The 24,208-nt window shown below is 40.1% G+C and overlaps 1 protein-coding gene across 1 annotated transcript in view; it reads left to right on the top strand.

Annotated features, from left to right (window-relative positions):
- LOC311591122 (vomeronasal type-2 receptor 116-like) overlaps positions 1-19,649 on the top strand; it is a gene marked incomplete at both ends in the record, with an annotated part of 40,131 nt that extends 20,482 nt beyond the window's left edge. The window contains 5 exons of the mRNA XM_084770490.1: positions 9,038-9,329; positions 9,682-10,488; positions 11,143-11,370; positions 12,415-12,538; positions 18,727-19,649. Of these exons, the coding sequence (XP_084626616.1) occupies positions 9,038-9,329; positions 9,682-10,488; positions 11,143-11,370; positions 12,415-12,538; positions 18,727-19,649 (2,374 nt within the window). The remainder of the gene's footprint in view (positions 1-9,037; positions 9,330-9,681; positions 10,489-11,142; positions 11,371-12,414; positions 12,539-18,726) is intronic.
- Positions 19,650-24,208: the final 4,559 nt, after the last annotated feature.

Here is a 24,208-nt window from a genome sequence, read left to right as displayed (position 1 = left end):
ACAGGGTCTCTCTGTGTAGCCTTGGCTGTCCTGGACTCACTTTGTAGACCAGGCTGACCTCAAACTCACAGCGATCCACCTGCCTCTGCCTCCTGAGTGCTGACATTAAAGGTGTGCGCCACCACCACCCAGTATAAACCACTCTTGAGTTGCCCACAGTGTGTTTCTGTCTTGGCGTCCAGGAGGACAAAATGTCAAGCTCTAAGCCTGTGTGCTCACAGTGAGATGAACAACCATTGTCCTGTTAAGTTTTGCATTGCTGTGTGTGTAGTGTGTAGAAACATAAAGGAGTCTTTATTTACTTCATCTTGTCTCTAGAAGTGTAAAAAAAATCTTTGAAACTAATATATTTTGTGTTTCAAAAATTCTCAATCTTTAGAACATCATAGAAACAAAATACTTATATTTTGAAGATACCTTTAAAGTATTGTTCTATGTGGGGGGTCATTGAAAACAGCTGAGTATATAGTAGACAAACAATACTTTCTGTACACATGTTTTCTACCTAGAGATTCACAAGACCACAAGGTGCGTTAAATGTAGTGATAGAACAGACTAATGATGTCATTTCACTTCAGAATTTCCTTTAATTCATTTGTTTCCTGTATTAGAGGTCTATTGCTGAAAGAGGGGTGATAAAATCACAAACTATCTCTGTGCTGGACTTGATCTGTGCTTTTAAATCTAGTATTGTTTCAATGGTGAAGTTGGATGATCCCGTGTTTGACATGAATGTGATTAGGATTGTCATGCCCTGTTTTTCCTTTAGTGAGTATAAAGCACACTTAGCCAGCTCTGCTGGGTAGGTTCTGTTTGATGTTGATTTTGTTGCATCACTTTTGGGGAGCTAGGGGATCTTTTAAGACAGGTTTTCTCTGTGTAGCCTTGGCTGTTATGGATTTGCTTTATAGACCAGGCTGGCCTTGAAATCACAGAGATCCACTTGCCTCTGCCTTTCCGAGTACTAGGACTACAGGCATGTGCCACCACACCTGGTTTATTTTGCTATAACTTAAGATAGCTATGCCTTCTTAGATTAGTTTTTCTTATTTTTATTATTTTCAATATATTGAACTCAGCTTTCCATCCCTCCACTTCTACCATCGCTACTCCAATTTCTTCTCCATCCAATCCACACCTCCACTTTCCTTCAGAAAAAAGCAGGCTTCTCAGGATTATCAACCAAACACTACATGGCAAGATACAACAGGACTAGGCACAATTACTCATATCAAGGGTGGGTAAGGCAACCCAGTAGGAGAAAAGGGGTCCTAAGAGCAGATGAAAGAGTCAGAGATACCCCCACTCCCACCATTAGTAGTCCCACAAAAGCATGAGCCAAAAACCCATAACATATGCAAAGGACCTAGTGCAGACCAATATACACTCAGCCATTGCTGCTTTAATCTCTGTGAGCCCCTGTGAGCCCTGCTTATTTGATGCTGTGGACTGTGTTCTCCTGGTGTTCTTAACCCCTCTGTCTCCAAAAATTCTTCCTCCCCTTCTTCCATGTAGTTCCCAGATCTCCAAGAGGAGTGACCCAATGGAGATCTCCAAATTGGGCTCTCTGTACACCTAATGTTTGGCTGTGGGTCTATGCATCTGCTCCCAACAGCTGCCATCAGAGGCCTCTGTGATGATGACTGGGCTCAACACTAATCAGTGGGTATAGCAGAATATCATTAGGATTCAGTTTATTGATTTTTTTCTGCCTATGTCTCTAAGCTATCAAGCCTCTGTTTCCTGGTCATCCAGGCAGTGTCCAGCATGGGTTCCCTCTCCTGGTGTGGGCCTCAAATCAGACCAGTCATTGGTTGCCCAAGTTCTGCTTCTCCATAGCCTCTGCACAGTTTTCAGGCAGGATATATTGTAGGTGGAAGGTTTTATGTCATTGGTGTCCCGGTCCTAACACTGGAATGTTTGCCTGGTTACAGAAGATGGACGGTTCAGGCTCCATGTCCTCATTTACTAGAAACCCTCACTAGGATCACATTTGTAGAATCCTGGAAGCTTCTATTGCACTGTTTCCACATCGCTCCCCAAATGCCCCCCAATTCCAGGCATCTCTCCACATATTCTCCCCCTTCCTCCCATCCTCCACATATGCCTGACGACTCCTATTCTCATCCCCACCATCCACAATCCATCCATAAAACCTATTCTATTTCCCCTTCCCAGGGACATCCATGCATTCCACTTTAGAGGCCTCCTTGTTATTTAGCCATTTTGGGTCTTTGGGTTGTAGCATAATTATCATTTACTTAACAATTGATATCCATTTATATATGAATACATATCATGTATGTCTTTCTGGGTCTGAGTTCCCTCATTTGGGATGACTTTTTTCTAGGTCCATCTATTTGCCTGAAAATTCCATAATGTCCTTTTTCTAAAAGCTGAATAATACTCCACTGTATAAATATAAAACATATTCTTTACCCATTCTTCAGTTGAGAGACATCTACATTGTTTGCAGTTCCTGGATATTATGAATAAAGCTGCTATGAACATAGTAGAGCAAGTGTCCTTGTGACAGGATGGAGGATCCTTTGAATATATGCCCAAGAGTGGTACAGTTGGGTCTGAGGTACTTCAATTCCCAGTTTTCTAGGGAACTGCCACATTGGTACCCAAAGTGGCTGTACAAGTTTGCACTCCCACCAGCAATGGAGGAGTGTTCCCCTTGCTCCACATCCTTAATGACATGAGCAGTCACTTGCATTATTAACCTTAGTCCTTCTGACAGGCATTTGATGGAATCTCAAAGTCATTTTGATTTGTGTTATCCTGAGGGCTAAGGATGTTAAACCTTCCTTTAAGTGCTTCTCAGCCATTTGAGTTTCCTATTTTGAGTATTCTCCATTTATCTCTGTGCCCCTTTATTTTAACTGGAATATTTTGTCTGCTGATGTCTAGATTCTTGAGTTCTTTATATATTTTGGATATTAGCCCTCTATCAGATGAGGAGTTGGCAAAAATCTTTTCCTGTATTGACAATTTCCTTTGCCTTACAGAAACCTTTCAGTTTCATGAGTTCCATTTATCGATTGTTGGCCTTAGAGCCAGAGCTGGCCCACCCAAGTTCTGTTCAGGAAGCCATCTCCTCTGCTAATACATCCAAGGCTACTCTCCAATTTCTCTTCTGTTAACGTCTGTATCTGGTTTTGTCTTGAGAGCTTTGAACCATTTGGACTTGAGTTTTGCTCAGGATAATAAATATGGATCTATTTGCATTCTTCTACATGCAGACATCTAGTCAGACCAACACCATTTGTTGAAGATGATTTTTTCATTGTATATTTCTGGGTTCTTATTCAAAAATCAGGTGTCCATAGGTGTGTGGATTTATGTCTCGGTGTTCAATTCACTTACATTGTTCAACATGTCTGTTTTTGTGCCAATACCATGCAAGTTTGATTGCTATTGCTCTGTAGTACCGCTTGAAATCAGAATGGTGATAGCTCCAAAATAGCTATTGGGACTAGAATAGCTCTCCTGAGTTTATCTTTTTCATATAACACTGAGTTTTGTTCTTTTGATGTCTGAGAAGAATTTTCATTGGGTTGGAATTTTGATGGGGATTGCATTGAATCTATAGATTATATTTGGTAGGATGGCCAATTTTACTGTTAATCTTACAGTCTATCAGCATGGAATATCTTTTTCCATCTTCTGATATCTTCTTCAGTATTTTCTTCAGTAACTTGAAGATCTTGACATACAGGTCTTTCACTTGTTTTGGTAGTAGCACCAAGTTATTTTATATTATTTGAGTATACTGTGAAGGGAGTGTTTCCCCAATTTCTTTCTCAGTCCACTTGTCCTTTGTACAAACAAGGACTGCTTTTTTTTTCTTTTTTTTTTTTTGTTTTGTTTTTTTTAAATACATTTTTATTAATTTATACATATTACATCTCAGTTGTTAGCCCATCCCATGTATCCTCCCATTCCTCCCTTCCTCCCACTTCCCCCCTACTCCCCTCCCCTCCCCTAAGTCTGTGTCTGAGGGGGACCTCCTCCCCCTGAATATGCTCATACGGTATCAAGTCTCTCCTTGGTGACCTCTTATCTTTCCTCTGAGTGCCACCAGGCATCTCCGAAGGACTGCTATTTTTACTTATTTTGTATCCATCCACTTCACTGAAGGTGTTTAGTGGCTGTAGGAGTTCCCTGCTAGGGCTCTGGCCTTCACCCATGTATATTATCATATCAGATGCAAATGGAGATACTTTGAATTCTTTATTTCAAATTAAATCTGCTTGATCACTTTCAGTGTCTTATTGCTCTAGCTAAAACTTCAAGTACTATATTGACTGGATAGAGAGAGAACAGACAGATTTGACTTGAACCTGATTATAGTGGAATTTCTTTACATTGCTCTCTATTTAATTTGAAGTTGGCTACTGGCTTGCTATAAGTTGCCTTTATTATGTTGAGGTATGTTCCTTGTGTCTTACTCTCTCTAGCCTGCTTACCTTTATTTACATTTCCTTGGATACCTGAAATGAAGCCTACATGGTCATGGTGAATTATATCTTTGATATGTTCTTGTATTCGGTGTGCAGGTATTTTATTGAGTATTTTTGCATCAATGTTCATTAGAGAAATTGTTCAGAAATCTCTTTTTATGTTGGGTCTCTGTGCATTTTAGGTATCAATGTGACTGTGTCCTCATAGAATGAATTTGGTAATGTTCCACTCATTTCTATCTTTTGGAGTAGCTTGAAGAGTATCGGTATTAGCTCTACCTTAAAGGTCTGCTAGAATTCTTCACTGAAACCATCTGGCCCTGGGCTTTTTTTGGTTGGGAGACTATTAACAACTGCTTCTATATCTGCAGGAGAAATAGGACTATTTAATTTGTTTATCTGATCTTGATTCAAATTTTGCAAGTGGAATTGATCAAGAAAATTGTCCATTTCACTTAGATTTTCAAATTTTGTGGCATATATGCCTTTAAAGTAGGATCTTATGATTCTTTGTATTTCTTCAGTGTATGTTGTTATGTCTCCCTTTTCATTTCTGATTTTGTTGATTTGGATAGTGTCTCTCTGCCTTTTAGTTAGTTTGACTAACAGTTTGTCTATCTTGTTGATTTTCTCAAAGAACCAGCTCCCGGTTTTGTTGATTCTTAGAATTGTTCTTTTTGTTGTAATTTATTGATTTCAACCCTGAGTTTGATTATTTGCAGACGTCTACTCCTCTTGGGGGTTTCTGCTTTTTTTTTCTAGAACTTCCAGATGTGTTCTTAAGTTGCTTACATGGGATGTTTCCAATTTCTTTATAAAGGTACTTAGTGCTATGAATTTCCCTCTTTCACTGCTTTCAATGTGTCCCACAGATTTGGGTATGTTGTTCTTTTATTTTTTGTTGAATTTCAGGAAGTCCTTAATTTCTTCTCTGGCCCAGGTGTCATTAAGTAAAGAGTTGTTTAGTTTCCATGTGTATGTGTAGGCTTTTTGGTATTTCTGGTCTTCTTGAAGTCCAGGATTAGGCCATGATAATCTGACAGTATACAAAATATTATTTCAATCTCTTTGAATCTGTTGAGGCTTGCTTTGTGACCTACTATATGATCAATTTTGGAGAAGGGTCCATGGGGTTCTGAAAAGAACGTATAATCTTGTGTTTAGGTGAAAAATTCTGTATATATCTGTTATATCCATTTGATTCATGACATTGGTTAGTGTCCTTATTTCTCAGTTTAGTTTCTGTTTTGCTGACCTATTCTTTGGTGAAAGTGGGGTGTTGAAGTCTCCCACTATTAATGTGTGGGGATCGATGTGTGGTTTAAGCTTTGTTAATAGTTCTTTTACAAATGTGGATGCCCTTGAATTGGGGGCATTGATGTTTAGAATTGTGAGGTCCTCTTGGTTGAGGTTACCTGTGATGAGTATGAAGTGGCTATCTTCATCTCTTTTGATTCATTTTGGTTGGAAGTCTATTTTATTAGATATTAAAATGGCTACAGCAGTTTGCTGCTTCTGTCCATTTGCTTGGAATATCTTTTCCAGCCCTGAGGTAATGTGTATCCCTGTGACTGAGGTGCATTTCTTGAATGCAGAAAAATGTTGGGTCTTGTTTATGAATCCATTCAGTTAGTCTTTACCTTTTTATTGGAGAATTGACACCATTGATGTTGAGGGATATTAAGGACCTGTGAGTGTTGAGTCCCTTGTTTTTGACATTGTTTGCAATAGAGTGTTTGTGTGGTTATGTTTTTGTGACAGTGTAGTTATCTATTTCCCACGTAATTTTGGTTTTAGCTTTTCACTTTAGGTTTGAAATTTCCTTCTAGTATCTTCAGTAAGGTCACAAAACAAGGATGCCCAACCATATTTACAGCAGCCTTATTCATAATAGCCAGAATCTGGAAACAACCTAAATGTCCCTCAGTTAAAGAATAGTTAAAGAAACTGTGGTACATTTACACTATGGAATACGACTCAGGTATTAACGAAATGCTGTGGACAAATCAATAGAACTAGAAATGATCATACTGAGTGATTTACCCCAGAAGCAGAAAGACTCGTATGGTATGTACTCACTTATAATTGGACACTAGCACAAAAGGGATGTCCCATGAAAGTCGTCACTTACCAAAACATTGGGATAGATGTGAGGGCATCCTATTGGGACTCTCAGTAAGAGAAATATAGGCGAATGGGGAAATAGAATGATCCAGAGGGACCTAGAAACTGACAAGAGGAACATCATGATGGGTGGATCTGCCCCCAGGGTTGGGTAGTCTGATCAAACCAACCAAGGACAATACAAGCAATAAACATCAAACCCCTACTCTGATCTAGTCAATGGACAGGACATTCTCCACAGTTGTGTGGAGAGCAAGGACTGACTCTGACATGGAATCTGATGCCCCATATTTGACCACTTCCCCTTGGTGGGGAGACCTGGTGGCACTCAGAGAAAGAATAGGCAGGCTATCAAGATGAGACTTGATAGCCTATGACCATATAGTGGGGGAGGAAGTCCCCCTCGGTCATAGACCTAGAGGAGAGGAATAGGGTGAAAGTAGGAGGGAGCTAGGAATGGGAGGATACAAGTGATGGGATAACAATTTAAATATAATCTGAATAAATTAATAAAAGAGAAAAAGATGTTATTCATCTCCCTTTCCACATATCCTACCAAAACGGAGAAAATAACATTGTATTCTTATGAATTGCTAAAAAGGAGAAAATAACATTGCATTTTTATGAATCATTAAAAGTATGTCAATATGGGAATGAACTTTGACACCCAAATCAACTAACTATTTACAAAATACTACCCTAATGAAATGAATATTTATGAATATTATGTTTTTTCTCATAAAAGTCATAATATTCCTCCATGTGTGTGTAGACTTGGCTGTTAAAGAGTGGAAGTTATTTTCTTCCCTAATGACTATTAAATGAGTGAGTAACTAGATCAGAATACATGCTGAAGATGGTGTCACCAAACATGCATGGTATCTGATCTGCAGGATAGAGATTAGGGACAGCTGGGAGAAACAAACCCCAAGACCAGGAGAGCCCTAGGGGAGAGGGATCTGCACAGTGGGTCCAGCCTTGGGCCATCCAACTGGCCCACGGAGAATAGGTTCCCAGTCCCCAGAATCTGGACTCGTACCTGCCTGTGATCTGCAGCTGTGCTCTATATCACAGACTTGGTATCTGGGACTGAACTGTAAGCAGTGATACACCAGAGTCTGAAGCTGCTGGCCTGGGGAAAACTTAAGAACAGGTGGATCTGACATCATACTGCCCAGAAGCTAGCAATCACATGGGCACAACGTCCAAAGCCCAGCACAACCTAGAGTGCCATACCTGTGGTCCTTCTCTCCCCCTCTCTGAATGCTCTGTGGGCCATACAGAAACAGTGTCAGTGTCTGCTAGCCAAGAGGGAGCCAAGTGTGTGGATCTGGGATAGAACTGACCTTAGATCATCTAAGGTCCATGGAGGGACTCCTCTATATGGGGCCCAGGCATCTGTGGACATGTTTCTCCAGATACAGCTCTATAGCTGTAATCTCGGGTTGATTGATCTCAGGTGGCATTTTCTTAATGGATCGAGAAAAAAACCTAGCCAGCTGCCCCCAGGGGACTGTTCCTGAACAGTTGGGTGGAACTGAACCAATATGAATGCTTCAGGCAGAAGCCTAACCAGCTCCCCCAGCCCAGCAGGGCTCTCACGCTCACGGGAGGGACTAAACTGCCCAAAGGGATAAGGCTGAAACCTAGCCAGCCACCGGAAACCAGGAAGAGCCAGCCCTTGGCACCATTAGTGATACTCTGCAGACAGGAGCATAGCATAGTGTCCTCTGAGAGGCTACACCCAGTAGCAGAACCAAACAGATGTGAAGACTCACAACCAAACATGGGCAAAGCATAGGAAGTCTTATGGAAAACTGGGGAGGATAGAAAACCTGGATGTGGCAGGAGTTCCACAACAAGATCAACCAAGCCAATTAACCAGGGCCCAGAGGGGCTTGTAGAGCCTGAAGTACCAACCAAAGACCAGGCATAGACAGGTGAAGCTGATGAGGAGCTCAAGCTTCATGTGAGGCCCCTACTAAGTGGAACGTGTGCTATATCTAACCTGGGCTCAGTTGTCTGCTTTTTGGTCACTCAACCCAGTGGGGCTGCCTTGCCAGGCCACAGGGGAATGATCATGTCAGTCCTAATGGAACGTGATGAGCTGGGGTGGGAGGATAAAGGGTCTCTTCTTTTCTAAGGAGTAGGGAAGGGAGGATAGAGAGAAAGGGAAAGAGTGTGGTACTGAGAAGAAGGAAAGGGCTACAAAAAGGAAGTAAAGTGAATAAATAAGTAAATAAATTTGTTTTTTAGATTATTTTCAATTAAAAGTAGAAAAATAAATATCACTCCTATTCTAATTCCAGCAAATACTGGAGAGATACTTAAACATGGATTTTTGGAAACAGAATCATTTAAACTATAAAAGCCATTGCACTAAACTTGTACAAATGTTATGTGGTGTGAGTCTTCCTCCTAAATATTGTTCTACCTTCTTCCAGGTTTAAGTTGAGGAACTACCAATGTATTTTGGCCATGATGTTTGCCATTGAGGAGATCAACAGCAACCCCTATCTTTTACCTAACACATCCCTGGGGTTTGAGGTTCTAAATATCCCACATGGTCAAAGAAACACTCTGGCCCATCTTTTTGGCTCACTTTCAGGGTCTGGTCATGCCGTTCCTAACTACAGGTATGCAAGAGAGAGCAATTCAGCTGCTGTGCTTACAGGACCATCATGGGAAATATCTGAACACATAGGTACACTGCTAAGTCTCTACAGATTTCCACAGGTGAGAGGAATTTATGGGGGACAATATGGTGGCAGCTCTACTCGACTACATTTTAGGTGGCTGTGAGGGAAAAGAGGGAAACTTAAGTCACTCTTCATTGATAGGAAACTTATGCAGATAGTTGATGATACATCTTTGTCTCTGTAGCTTAGAATAGAGAGAAGGGAAAAGATAGAGTAGACACAGCACACTGTTGAACCTCTAAATATTTTCTGTGCTTTTCTGGAAAAATCTATGGGAGTGCAGATTTGACCCCAAAGTTTGATTGCCCAAGAGGCTTTAAACCATTGCTATAGAATTAAGTTTAATTTTATGACTCTATACTTGTTTTTTATTGTGTTTTTCTCTACAGCTTACTTTTGGGCCTTTTGATAGCATCCTGAGTGAACAAAGACAGTTTTCTTCTCTGTACCAGGTGGCCCCCAAGGACACATCTCTGACACTCGGCATTGTATCTTTGATGCTTCATTTCCACTGGATCTGGGTGGGGCTTTTCATCATAGATGATCACAAAGGTGCCCAGACTTTATCAGATTTGAGAAGAGAAATGGATAAAAATGAAATCTGCATAGCATTTGTGGAAATGATCCTAGTCAGCAGGGGTTCATTTCTGACCAAACCCTGGAAAAATCAGGTTCAAATCCTGGAATCCTCAGCAAATGTGATTATTATTTATGGGGACTCTGACTCTCTGTTAAGCTTAATAGTAAATATAAAACAGAAGTTACTTACATGGAAAGTCTGGGTCCTGAACTCACACTGGGATGGTTCAAGATTTGATACATATTTCATGGTAGATTCATTGCATGGGGCCCTTATTTTTTCACACCATAATGAAGAGATTGTTAGTTTTACAGATTTTATCCAGACAGCCAATCCCTCCAAATACCCAGAAGACATTTATCTTCATGTATTATGGCACTCATTTTTCAATTGCTCACTTTTTAGGAAAGATTGTAAAATTGTGGACAACTGTCTGCCTAATGCTTCCTTGGGATTCTTGCCTGGGAACATGTTTGACATGGCCATGAGTGAGGAGAGTTACAATGTGTACAATGCTGTGTATGCCGTGGCCCACAGTCTGCATGAGATGACTCTCAACCAAGTACAATTTCAAACTCATGGGAAAGGAAGGGAGATGGTATTCTCTCCCTGGCAGGTAATGTCAATTCAGTTGTATTGCGGCCTTAGCAGCACAACACTCTAAGGGTTTGTAAATGCATTCAAACTAGGCAATACGTATTTCAGATTATTTTGTCAAAAATCTGCAAGAGAGACTGTGTAAGGAGACATCATTTTTTCAGCCAATACATAGTTGCATTACAAAGGGTCATACAGTATTTTCAGTGTAAAAATTTCAATATGAAAAGTCCATTTACCTCCCACCAGAGATTTCACACAACAGAAAAGAGACAGATAATTATCACCATGTGCCTGAACACTTCTAAGTGCTATTTTGTGTAAATGATCATTCATAAAATCATTAGTTTTACAGAGCAAAACTCTGAATCTTTTTAATTTTTAATTGGGTATGACTACATTTTAAACAAAAGTACAAGTTTCCTCCATGGACATCTGTGACTTAGGAGTGCTTGGTTCCAAGTTTTCTAATGAAATTGATTGAAACACATTAGAAGCAGAGTGATGCTGGCATTATCCCTGAGTATCATTTGTTCAATGCGATTTACACCTATATTTAAAGGGGCTTTTCACATCAGGGATTAAAATCAACAAGAGATGTTCCTTGAATCTGCCTCTGTTGCCCTTCTCTGGAGGTTGGTTATGTAAAATGAGTGCATTGCATCTCTTTTAGCTTCACCCTTTTCTAAAGAACACACAACTCATCAACTCTGCTGGAGACCATGTGGTCCTGGATTGGAAAAGAAAATCACATACAAAGTATGACATTCTCAACTTTTGGGATTTCCCAAAAGGTCTTAGGCTAAATGTGAAAGTAGGAACATTTTCTCCAAATGCTCCAGAGGGACAGAAATTGTCCTTATCTTATCACATGATACAGTGGGCCACAGGATTGACAGAGGTGAGTTGCAGTGTTCTGACCAGAATGTAAATCTCAATGATACGTTTCCACTTTGCTCACACACAGGGCCAATTCACAGGCATATAATGACCACCTATATAGAGAATTGTCCTAATACCTATTTTGCAGGATCAACCACTTAATTTCCAATGTGCTCATTTCCTTAATATCATAAGTACAGTATGTTTTTTCATCATTATCACAGATCATCCAACGGAAGATTTATTTTTGATCCCAGCTTGGAAAGTTTCAGTCAATGGTCAGAGTGCCTTTTGTTTCTAGGCACCTGTCAAGACAGAAGAGCATGGTGTACATGTTTGTTTGGCTGTTGCAAAAAAATGCTACTTAACAAACAATACAGGAAGATTTTTCTTGGCTCACAGCTTGAGAGTATATTCTTTCACTGTAAGAAATGGTGTGTTTAGGGAGTAGAGGCAACTGTTCACATTGCATCAACAGTCAGAGGGCAGAGAGTGCTGAATGCTGCTGCTGTCATTCATTCCTGACTTTCCTTCATCCAGGGACCATGGCCAATAAAGTGGGACCACCCACTTTTATAGGTGGTTTTTAAATCTCAAGTAACTTAATCTAAAAAAGATCTTTCACAATACTTCTCTTAGATGGGTTTCCACAGTGATTCTAAAATCTATCAAATTGACAAGATGAAACAATACTATCGAAGAAAACTATATTTTCCTTTGTATCCAAGGGTCAAGATACAGTAGGTTTATAGTCACAACAAGACATGATACCAAGAACTTAAATTTTTACTTCTACACTTTGCCTTATAATCTTTCAACATTTTTCCAAGGAAGCAATGTTTTAAAGTCAAGCATTGACCACATGGACTGGTGAATGACTCACACTAGTAGTAAAACACACACACACACACACACACACACACACACACACACACACACACAAATTAAACTATCTGCATTTAGAGATATTAACATAAACAAATTAGTGGTTCTACATTCAAAAACACTCTGTTGAAGATTCCATAAAAATCTTACCATTCCCTATCACTCATTTTATCCTCAGATTCCTCAGTCTCTATGTAGTGAGAGCTGTCATGCTGGATTCAGGAAAACCCACCAGGAGGGCAAGGCTGCCTGCTGCTTTGACTGCACTCCTTGCCCAGAGAATGAGATTTCCAATGAGACAGGTAATTGTCGGTCATGCGGAAAACATCCCCACCTGTCCATCATCTGCACTGTCTAAGCAAATGGAAAACATCTGTAAGAGAACTGCAGCCAGTTCACATCAGATGAGTTAATCCTCTTCCTTCCAGCTGTTAGAAAATTACCAGTATACCACTGAAATAACACACTCTTGACATTGAAATTCATATCTGCTTTGTATTCTTGAACTATTGTGCAAGTGACTGCCTACAGAAAACCACTGTAGACCACCAGGGTAATATGCTTCACTTCACCATGCATTTTGTTTTAGTTTCTTTCCTAAAGCTATGACAAAGCACCATGACCAAGAAACTTATTGTATTTATCTTTTTAATATATTTTATTTAATTTATTCACATTACCTCTCAATTGTCATCCCATCCCTTGTATCCTCCCATTCCTCCCTCCCTCCCATTTTCCCCTTACTCCCTTTCCCTATGACTGTGTCTGAGGGGGACTTCTTCCCCCTGTATATGTATTTTAAAAAGCATTTGATTCGCTTACGCTTTCAGATGGTTGGATTCCATGAAAGCAGATCAGAGACATGTATGGTAGTTTGAATGAGAAGGAACCCCATATGCTCATATTGGCTGAATATTGGTCTATAGTTGTGGAATTGTTTGGGAAGAATTAGGAAGTGCGGTCTTGTTGAAAGAGGTCTGTCACTAACGGTGGGATTTCAGGTTTCAAAAGCCCACTTCATTTCTATTTACTGCCCCTCGTCTCCTCTCTCTGTGCCTTATGCTTGTAGATCAAAAGTAAACCAACTCTCTCTCTCTCTCTTTCTCTCTCTCTCTCTCTCTCTCTCTCTCTCTCTCTCTCTCTCTCTCTCTCTCCCTCCCTCCCTCCCTCCCTCCCTCCCTTCCTCCCTCCTCCCCCCTTTCTCTCTCCCTCGTCTTGGCCTCATTGATTGGCCACTCCTAAGAGCTATGAGCCACTATTGGTGGCAGAACATGTTGTAAGCCAAATGTTTGTGGCTAGGCTACTGTCCTAGTTCCAAACCTGGATCCTAGCCTAATACAGAACATGGACACTTTAGGTTCCATATCCTCATTACTACAAGCCCTCTCTAAGGTCACCATCATAGGCTCCAGGAAGTGTCCACTTCACAGGGTTTCTACATAGCTCCTTGAATGCCCGCCTATTCTCTCCCCACATGCGATCCCTCTGTCCTTATCCTATGTACTCTCCTCCACCTTATCCTTCCTGTCCCTAGCTCCATCCACCCACAGTCCACCCACAAAACTGATTCTATTTCTCTTTCTGAGGGAGATCCTGAATCCCTCTAGAGCCTTTGTTGTTACTTAGACTCTCTGGGTCTGTGGATTGTAGTATGATCATCATGTGCTTACCAGATAAATTTCATTTATAAGTGAATACACACCATGTTTGTCTTTCTGAGTCTGAGTTGCCTCACTCAGTTCCACCTATTTGACTGAGATTTTTGAATATCATTTTTCCTAAAATCTGAGTAACACTCCATTAGGTAAATATACCACACTTTCTTAATCCATTCTTCAGTTGAAGGGGATGTAGACGATTTGCAATTTTGGACTATTATGCATAAAGCCACTGTGAACATAGTTGAGCAAGTGTCCATGTGGTAGGATGGAGCATCCTTTGGGTATATGCCCAAGGGTGGTATATTTGGGCCTTGATGTAGGTCAATTTCCAATTTTCTAAGGAACTGCCATATTGATTTCGATAGTGGTTGTTCACGTTTGTACTCCCACCAGCCATGGAGGAGTGTTCCCCTTGCTCCACATCCTTACCAACATGAGCAGTCCTTTGTGTTATTGATCTTAGTCATTCTGACAGCTATAAAATGGAATCTCAAAGTCATTTTGATTTGCACTATCCTGAGGGCTAAGGATGTTAAATATTCCTTTAAATGTTTCTCACCATTTGAGCTTCCTATTTTTAAGAACTCTCTGTTTTGCTCTGTCCCTTGCCTTTGAATTGGAATATTTCATTTGTTGATATCTTGTTTAAGTTCTTTACTTATTTTAAATATCAACCTTCTATTGGGTGAAGAGTTGGTGAAAAAATTTCCCATTCTGTAGGCTACCATTTTCTCCTCTTAATGGTGCCCTTTGCCTTACAGAAACCTTTTCATTTCATGAGTTCCCACTTATTAATTCTCTGTCTTGGTTCCATTGCTAGCTATCAGTGTTCTGTTGAAAAAGTCATCTCCTATGCTAATGAGTTCAAGGCTACTTGCCAATTTCTTTTCTATTATATCTACCATATGTGATTTTATATTGGTGTCTTTGATCAACTCGGACTTGAGTTTTGTGCAGAGGGATCCATGTGGATCTATTTGCATTCCTCTATGTGAAAGCAACTAGTTTGACCAACACCATTTGTTGAAGATGCTTTCTTTTTTCCATTGTGTATTTCTGGCTTTGATACAAAACTCAGGTGTCCATAGGTGTGTGGATTTATGTGTGGATCCTCACTGGATAATACTGACCAACATTTCTGTTTTTATGCCAATATCATGGATGTTTTTATTCCTGAACTTCTGTGGCATGCCTTAAAATCAGGGATGGTGATACCTCCAGAAGTTCTTTTATTGTTTAGGATTGTAGTAGCTTTCCTGGTATTTCTGTTTTCCATGTGAAATTGAGTATTGTCCTTTCAAGGTCTATTGTTATTTCTCCCTTTTTGTTTCTGCTTTCATTGATTTGCATACTGTCCCTTTGTGTTTTAGCTAGTTTGGCTAAGGGTTTGTCTATCGTTTTAACTTTCTCAAGGAACCAACAAGTTTCATTGATTCTTTGTATTGTTCTCTTTGTTTCTGGCTTATTGATTTCAGCCCTCAGTTTTATTATTTCCTTCATCTACTCTTATGTGTATTTGCTTCCTCTTGTTCTAGAATTTTCAAGTGTACTGTTAAGTTGCTAGTGTGAGAACTCTCCAATTTCTTCATGAAGCATTTGTGCTATGAATTTTCCTCTTAACGCCACTTTCATTATGTCCCATAAGTTTGGGTATGTTATGCATTCATCTTCATTTTTATTCTTTTTTCTTTATTTCTGCACTGCTCCCATAGTTGTTCAGTAGGGAATTATTCAGATTCCATGAGTTTATAGATTTGCTTTGGTTTCTGTTATTTTTGAAGTCAAGCTTTAATCTATGGTGGTTTGATAGGATACAGGGAGTTATTTCAATTTTCTTGTATCTGTAGAGACTCCCTTTGTGACCAAGTATATGGTCAATTTTCGAGAAAATGCCATAAGGTGCTGAGACAAAAGTGTATTGTTTTATGGTTGAGTAAAATGTTCTGGTATCAATTAGGTCCATTTGATTCATAACATCTGTTATTTTCATTATTTCTTTCTTTAGTTTTTGTCTACATGACCTGTCCATTGGTGAGAGCACAGTATTGAAGTCTCCACTATTAGTGTATGTGAGGTTAGATGTGTGGTTGCAGCTTTAGTAATGTTTCTTTTACAAAAATGGGTGCCCTTACATTTGGGGCATAGATGTTCAGAATTGAGATATCATATTGGTGGATTTTTCTTCTGATGAGTATGAAATGTCCTCAATCTCTTTGATTGAATTTGGTTTGAAGCCTATTTTGTTAGATATTAGGATAACTACACCAGCTTGCTTCTTGGGTACATTTGCTTGAAAAATATTTTTCCTATCCTTTACTCTGAAATAGTGTCTATCTTTGATGTTGAGGTGTGTTTCTTGTATTGTATGCAGAAGAATAGATCCTGTTTTATATCCAGTCTGATAGCCTGTGTCTTTTTGTTTGGAAGTCCAGACCATTGATATTGATATTGATATTGATATTGATATTGATATTGATATTGATATTGATACTGATAGATTTTAGTGACCTGTAATTGTTAATTCCTGTTCTTTGGTTGATGATTTTGATGGTGCTGGTAGTGGCAGGGGTGTGTGTGTGTGTGTGTGTGTGTGTGTGTTTCCCTTTGGCTTTTGCTAGGATAAAATTTATTTCTTGTGATTTTATGGATAGGGTTAATCTCCTTGGGTTACATCTTTTCTTCTAGTACTTTCTGCAGAACTGGATTTGTAGGTAGATATTGTTCACATTAGACTTTTTCATGAAATATCTTGTTTTCTCAGCCTATGCTGCTTGAAATTTTGGGAGGGTACAAATGTCTGGCCTGGCATATGTGGTCATTCAGAATCTGCAAGACATCTGTCTAGGCCTTTCTGGCTTTTAGAATCTCTGTTGAGAACTTGAGTGTAATTCTAATAGGTCTGCCTTCATATGTTACTTGTCCTTTTTCCCTTGTCTATTTTAATATTTGTTTCTTTGCTCTGTACATTTAGTGTTTTGATTCTTATGTGACATGGGGGGCTTCTTTTCTGGTCCAATCTATTTTGTGTTGTAAACTTCTTGTACCTTTATAAGCAGATCCTTCTTTAGGTTAGGTATATTTCCTTCTATGATTTTGTTAAATGTATTTTCTGCATTTTGAACTGGGAATCTTCTCCTTCTATTTCTATTATTCTTTGTTTTGCTGTGTTCAGAATGTCTCAGAATCTCTGGACATTTTTGTTAGAACAAAAATGGTGATGCTTACTTCTATGGTTCCTGTTCACTTACCTAGATATTTTTTATTTCCAGAATCCCCTCAGCTTCTATTTCCACTTTCGAGCCTAAAACAGTTTCATTTGCCTCTTTGTTTTTCTTGGCTTTCCTCAGGGGATTTATTAATTTCCTCAATTTTTTGTTTCTCTTTCTTTGACTTCAGGATTATTTTCATTTCTTCCTAAAGTACCTCTGTCATCTTTGTAAAGTTGGTTTTAAGGTCCTTTTCTTGTGCTTCAGTTGCACTAAAATATTCCTGTCTTGGTGGCTGGGCTCTAGCAGTGGCATACTGACCAGCCTATTGTTCATTGTGTTTTTGCCCTGGCACTTAGGAATCTGAGTTTAGAGTGGTTATTTCTGAGTTTGCTTTCTGAGTTTGTCTTTATTGGATGGGTGTTTTGTGCCTTGATTCCTATTTCTTCTTTGATCTTCTGGTCTTTGTGGCCTCATTTTCTGGCAGCTGGCTTCACCTCTGGTCCAGTTGGAGAGTCTCTGTCAAATTTGGGGTCTGGGCATCTGGTGACTAGTTTGCCCTTTGATGTAGCAGGGGGTCTTTGTTCTTCTGACTGGTGTGGCCTGCACCTGTTCCTCTGACAATTTTTTTGATCTTATTAAACTTTTTCTTTATACTTTGGCTTACAACTTTGTGGTTTTTATAATTTAAGTGTGCACATGTGAGAAAGAGAGCTTTTTTTAATTGTTATTTTGTTTGGTTTGTTGGGATTTTGTTTGTTTCTCTTTTAAAGATAGGGAAAGAAAGGGTGTAGAATTGGGTGAGCATGGAAGTGGGGAGGATCTAAAAGAAGTTGAGGGGGCTAAAGTTATAATGTATTATATAGGGAATATGGATGATATATAAAGAGAATTAACTATATATTAAAATTAAAATGCATATAGAGATATGGATAGTATTGATAAATTGAAAATCTGGGGGGGAAGCCATAACTGTACATCATAATCTAGGAGTAAATTGACAACCTGCCAGGAAAAAAAACTGTTGAAATATTGTTCCATGAAGACATGAGACTATATGAGTACTTCTGTATCTATAATTATGCCAATGCTGTTGTTTTGATAACTGTGTCACTGATGAAACATTTCAAGGCTCCAAAATTTCAGAATACCAATTCACCCAGGTTCCTTCATAGAATGGGGAAACTTAGAGAACACCATGGATTTCTTGAATGTAGGTACATGTGTGGGATACATATAGGAAAACATCATTATAAGATTAGGATGTCACAGGGCATCCTCTCTATTGCACTGAAGCCCCTTGCCCTCTGATGAATAGAGATGTATTAATAAAGAGGTAATGCATGCCAGTGCTTTAATGACTTCTAAAAACAGATACAACAGGGTCACTAAAAGCAAGGATACTGTGTGAATAATAATAACAGGAAAAAGAAGCATTGGGTCTGTTTAATTTGTATCTGCATTAAGTAGAAGGGAAACTGAGTTTGGAATTATTATCTGAAAGTGCTTTTATATTTGTATTGGAAACAAAGCGAGGTAGTACAATATGTTGGGGCTTGGAAGCTGCTTAGAATAAAAGCAGAAACCTAAGACTATGCTTGTGATCGCCTGCATTTCTTCCAGATATGGATCAGTGTATGAAATGTCCAGAAACTCACTATGCAAACACAGAGAGGAGCCACTGCCTAGAGAAAACTGTGACATTTCTATCCTATGATGACCCCTTGGGGAAGACATTCAGCTTCATATCCCTGACCTTCTCCTCACTCACAGCTGTTGTTCTTGGGGTGTTTCTGAAGCACAGAGAAACTCCCATTGTCAAGGCCAATAACCGAGATCTCAGTTACGTACTTCTCATCACTCTGACCCTCTGTTTTCTCTGTCCCTTCCTCTTCATCGGCCATCCTACCACAGCAACCTGTGTCCTCCAGCAAAACATTTTTGGACTCCTCTTCAGTGTGGCTCTTTCTGCTGTGTTGGCCAAAACTATCACTGTAGTTATGGCCTTCAAGATCACTGCTCCAGGAAGAGTTTGGAGATGGTTGCTGATCTCAGGTGCCCCTAACTTCATTGTTCCTATCTGCACCCTGATACAACTTGTTCTTTGTGGAATCTGGCTGGCAACCTCTCCTCCCTTCATTGATAAAGATGCTCACTCAGAACATAAACACATCATCATCATTTGCAACAAGGGATCAGCTATTGCCTTCCACTGCATCCTGGGATACCTAGGAGCCCTGGCCCTAGGGAGTTACCTCATGGCTTTCTTGTCCAGAAATCTGCCTGACACATTCAATGAAGCCAAGTTCCTGGCTTTCAGCATGCTGGTGTTCTGCAGTGTCTGGGTCACCTTCCTCCCTGTCTACCACAGCACCAAAGGGAAGGTCATGGTGGCTATGGAAGTCTTCTCTATCTTGGCTTCCAGTACATCCCTCTTGGGCATCATCTTTGCCCCCAAGTGTTACTTCATATTATTAAGGCCAGAAATAAACTCACTTGATCACATCAGGGACAAAACATATGGAAGGAAGAAAAATCTTATTTAAAACCTAGCTCCTGTGTTTGTTAAATAATGTCTTTGAAGGCTGATGGCTCTTCGCCATCTGAACACTCACGTATAAAATTAGAATTTGGCATTTTGTACCATGGGCTATTACTTCTTTAGGTGATCATTTTAGGCTTGGGCTTATGGGGCTCAGCAGCCATTCTCTCTTTAATGTTGAAATATATGTCACTCACTGAGACAAACTGGAAACATGTAACAGGGTAGGCTACAGAGAGAATATGGGGATGTCTCTACCTAAGACTACTAGCATGGTGGTACACGGACTCAGGAAGTTATTATCTAGCCAGGCAGGACCTATAGTAGTAGGAGGGGAACACCAATCCACCTACAAAACCTTCAAACCAAAATGTATCCTACATAAAAGATGTGCAGAGATAAAGATAGAGACGGAAGAAATGACCAACCAATGAAATGACCCACCCCATGGGAAAGAACTAACCCCTGACACCATTAATAATACGTTTATAGACAAGATCCTAGCTTAACCATTCTTGAGAGGCACCACAATCTCAAAGCCAAGAGTTAGGCAGGTTTTGGGGAGTTCTGTGAAGGATGGGGGGAGTATAGTAGGACCTAGAGGAGACAAGAATGCTGCAGGAAGTCTAACGTAGTCAACTAATCTAGACCCATGAGGGAGTACAGAGATATAAACACCAGTCAAAGGGAATGCATGGACTGGAACTAGTCCCCCTATAAATATGTAATTTATGGGCAATTTGATCTTCATGTGGGTTCCCTACTAAGGTGAGCAGGTGATATCTATGACAGGGACTCTGTTGTCTGCTTTCAATCACTTTGCCCTAACTGGGCTGCCTTGCCTGGCCTCAGTGGTTGAGAAGGAGCTCAGTCCTGATGCAACTTGATGTGCTGAGGTGGGTTAGTTGGGGAACTACCCTTTTCTGAGGAAAAGGAGAGGGGAGACAGGCTAGGAAGGAGTGGCCAGCAGGAGAAGAGGGAGGGAGCTATGATCAGGATGTGAAGTGATTATATAAATTTAAAAGAAATTTTAAAAAGAAATGTATGTTGCATTTTGAGTCCTCCTCTTGCACTCACTATTACCTTTGTATTGTTGATATATTTTGATAATGAAATCCTAATTTGTGAGTTTTTCCACTTGGATCACTCAGATGTTTCATCAATTTGAAGACTAGATTCCAAGAAGATTTATTTCCTCTATCAATTATGTGTGCTGATGAACAGATTCAAGAGTCATATGTGCACATGTTAAGGTTTTCTTAAATGTTTTGTAATTTTGATGTTCAATAGAACAAATTTGTGTCAATGTATCATCTTCTTTCTGAAGCCCTTAAACTTTCACAAACATGTCATGCGTTCTTTTTATATTTATTTTTATGCGGAAGAAATCTAATTACTTTGCATTTCACATAACTTTTTCTGAAGATTATTCAACACCAGGTCACTGCATAATGAGCTACATACTAAGTTATTGAGAATTTAGGATTTCCTTTTATAACCAAATGTCAACCAGAAAAAAAAACAAATTTCAGTCAGTATATGAAATCACACTTTGAATTATGTGCAGATTTAACTACTTCTGCTGACTTTGTACTCAGTCCTCTGTTTTACTCTAAACATCTAAGCAGTCTTTATCCTATTATTTCTTCACAGTCTGCCACCTTTTGTAAAACTGGCACATATTGATGTTGTGCTAAAATACATTTTAAAAAGTGTTTTACTGTAATTATTTGCCTATGCTCATCAGGAAATTATTTTTAGAAATGATGTTGAGGCTAAAGAGCCCTGGTGAGGGTGGATGAGGCTTCGCATTGACAAGGCAAGACAGTTTGGCAGATCAGTTAGAGACTGCATAGAAACTGGATGGTGTTTTTCCCTTGTGGTGGTTTAAATGAGAAATGTACCCCATAGGTCTCAGCCATATAAACTCTAGGTCCATAGTTGGTGGTGATGTTTGGTGAGGTTTAGGATGACCTGTGTAGGAAGATGGCCCCTGAGGCAAACCATGAGTCTAAAAAACCCTGCAGTATTTTCAGTTCAGTCTCTCTGAGTTGTAGCTGTAGTTCAAGAGGTGAAGACCCTGGCTTCCTGCTCACACCATATGAAGACCCTGGCTTCTTGCTCACACCACATGAAGACCCTGGCTTCCTGCTCACACCACATGAAGACCCTGGTTTCCTGCTCACACCACATGAAGACCCTGGCTTCCTGCTCACCCCACAATGCTTGTAGCTTACTGCCATGCTGCCCTGCCTAATAAATTAATTTCTCTGTAGGTTGGCGTGATCATGGTGTTTTATCACAGCCAACAGAAAATTAAACTAAATTCATAATTGCCTCATATCAGAGGAGGTGGGGTTATGTTTATGGAGTAAACAGAACAAATCTAAATGTGGACTCACCAGAGACAATGTTTCTGTCTTTAAAAGGCTGCAGTGGATCTTAAAGCTATGTCAACCTCTAAAAATACTGAATAAACAGGTGGTTCTGTGCCAAGCACACAGCTGGATTTCAGCCCCAGAACATCCTACATACTGAAAACTCCCAAGTATACTCACATGTATTAACTGAACCTGAGATGCCACCTTTCTGCATCACAGTTACTAACCCTGAGATTATCCAGACAGAAAAAGTCCCTCTATGTCATCCTTGGCCCCAAGATGCACCTTGCTGGATGTCTGTGAGGAAGCCCATGATAACATGGCCAATCTAGGTGTTCATATAGGTTGTTCTCTGTCATGAAACTAACAGGAACAGAGTCTCTGGCCCTGAGTCTTTACACAGTTGTAGCTATGGTGGAACCTAACCTATCATTTATTCACTAGATCACGCTGTGTTGTGCTCATTGGATTCTGGATTACACACTCATAGTGATCTGAGTCAGTCCTAACGAAACTGAAAACAAGGGAGAGTCCTGTTGCTCTCAGGCATCCTCAGTCTGTCGCCTTCTGAGAGGCTCTTCTTCGCCACAGTACAGATCATCTCATGAGTCTCAAGTTCGCCTACCAATGCTACCAAATCCTCACTTTCCACTGGATTGGAGTTGTGTCTTATGGCTGTATGAAACAGTGCTGTGCAGACAACACAGAAGAGATTGCCCCGTGTGAGACCTCTGATAAGCACAAGGGTCTTTCTCACTAGTGTTGAGATCTCACCTCCTTGCCAACCAGATTCCAAAGAAAATGCATGAGGAGGCAAATCTCAGGCAGATGCAGGGGATCCGTGTGTTCAGAGATACTCAGGCTTCATGCGCTGTATGGGAGAAACACAGGCTTTGTCATGTGTGGGCTGAGCTACAGAGCTTGATGATGGTAAATAGACCTTGGACCACACTGTAGCACAGAGTGCTGTGTCCCTCCAGGTGCACTGACCTCTACTGCTCAGTATAAGAAAGCACCCTCCAAGGCTAATACAGATAGGTAGTGCTGAGAGTTCCCATGTCACTTTACTGAGAAGCCTCACAACTTGTTCTCAGGACTTGATGTGTGACAAGAAACCTCTCCTTTCAGTTCATTTGTTCAAATAAATAATAATATGAGCTGTTCTGTTCATTTGGTTCATGGTGACTGACACAAGCCACTGGTTCCCTAAGGTTAAAACATGAGGAATGATCTACGAATGTTAAGTGTCAGGGCGGGCTTTCAGCAGAGCCACCTTTTGGCCATGAGTTTTAACATTCCTTCTCTCATATCTGTGGCCCTTGTAGAGATTTATTGAGGTTACTGCTTATGTAACATGTAGAAAATAGGGGCAAAAGCCAGGTGTGGTAGCTAGCACACCTACCAAACAACTGGCTCCTCATTCCATGTTCAACAAGTTGTTGCCCCTATCATCTGTTTGTTTGTTTGTTTGTTTGTTTGTTTGGCTGGTTTGTTGGTTGGTTGGTCGGTTGGTTTTTCAAGACAGTGTTTCTCCTTGTAGCCCTGGCTGTCCTGGACCTTGCTTGTAGACCAGCCTAGCATCAAACTCACAGTGATCTGCCTGTCTCTGCCTCAAGAATGCTGAAAGTAAAGGTGTGTGTGAGCCACCACCAGGTAATGCAAGCATGTTTTTTAAGTGAACATTGTTTAATGCTGAAAGCAGTAACTAGGGATAGAAGAATATGCCAGTTCAGTAGGGGCACACATGAAAACCTACATCCAACTCAGCACTTGGTGAGGACAAGTGACCGTATTCTCTCTAAGAGCAGATTGACACAAGGATGCTGCCGTGGCCACTTCTTTTCAGTCATCCCTTAGGAATCCTAGACAGAAATATTAGGCAACTTAAAGAGATGAAAGGCAGCCAGTTGGTAAGTAGTAAAATATGTCAATATATGACATGAACTTATTTTTAAGCAATCTTAAAGATTCCACAGAAGTTTCTGGAAACTCTTGGGCATACACACCCACCTGAGTCGTACTTCAGTAAACTTCTATTGACCACAATGAGAAGCCCTGTTTTGTTACGTGCATAGAGATGGAAGTAGATGAAGTTACACAGTGATGGGTTTAAAAATGACTTGAGAGTGCACAATGTTGATGGCCACACGACAATGTGACTGTGCTTCATGCCACTTAATCG

Source organism: Acomys minous, assembly GCF_964271855.1.
Source record: "Acomys minous genome assembly, chromosome: 20".
Taxonomy (NCBI): domain Eukaryota; kingdom Metazoa; phylum Chordata; class Mammalia; order Rodentia; family Muridae; genus Acomys; species Acomys minous.
Note: the sequence above shows the minus strand (reverse complement) of the source record. Positions and strands in the feature narration are given on the sequence as shown.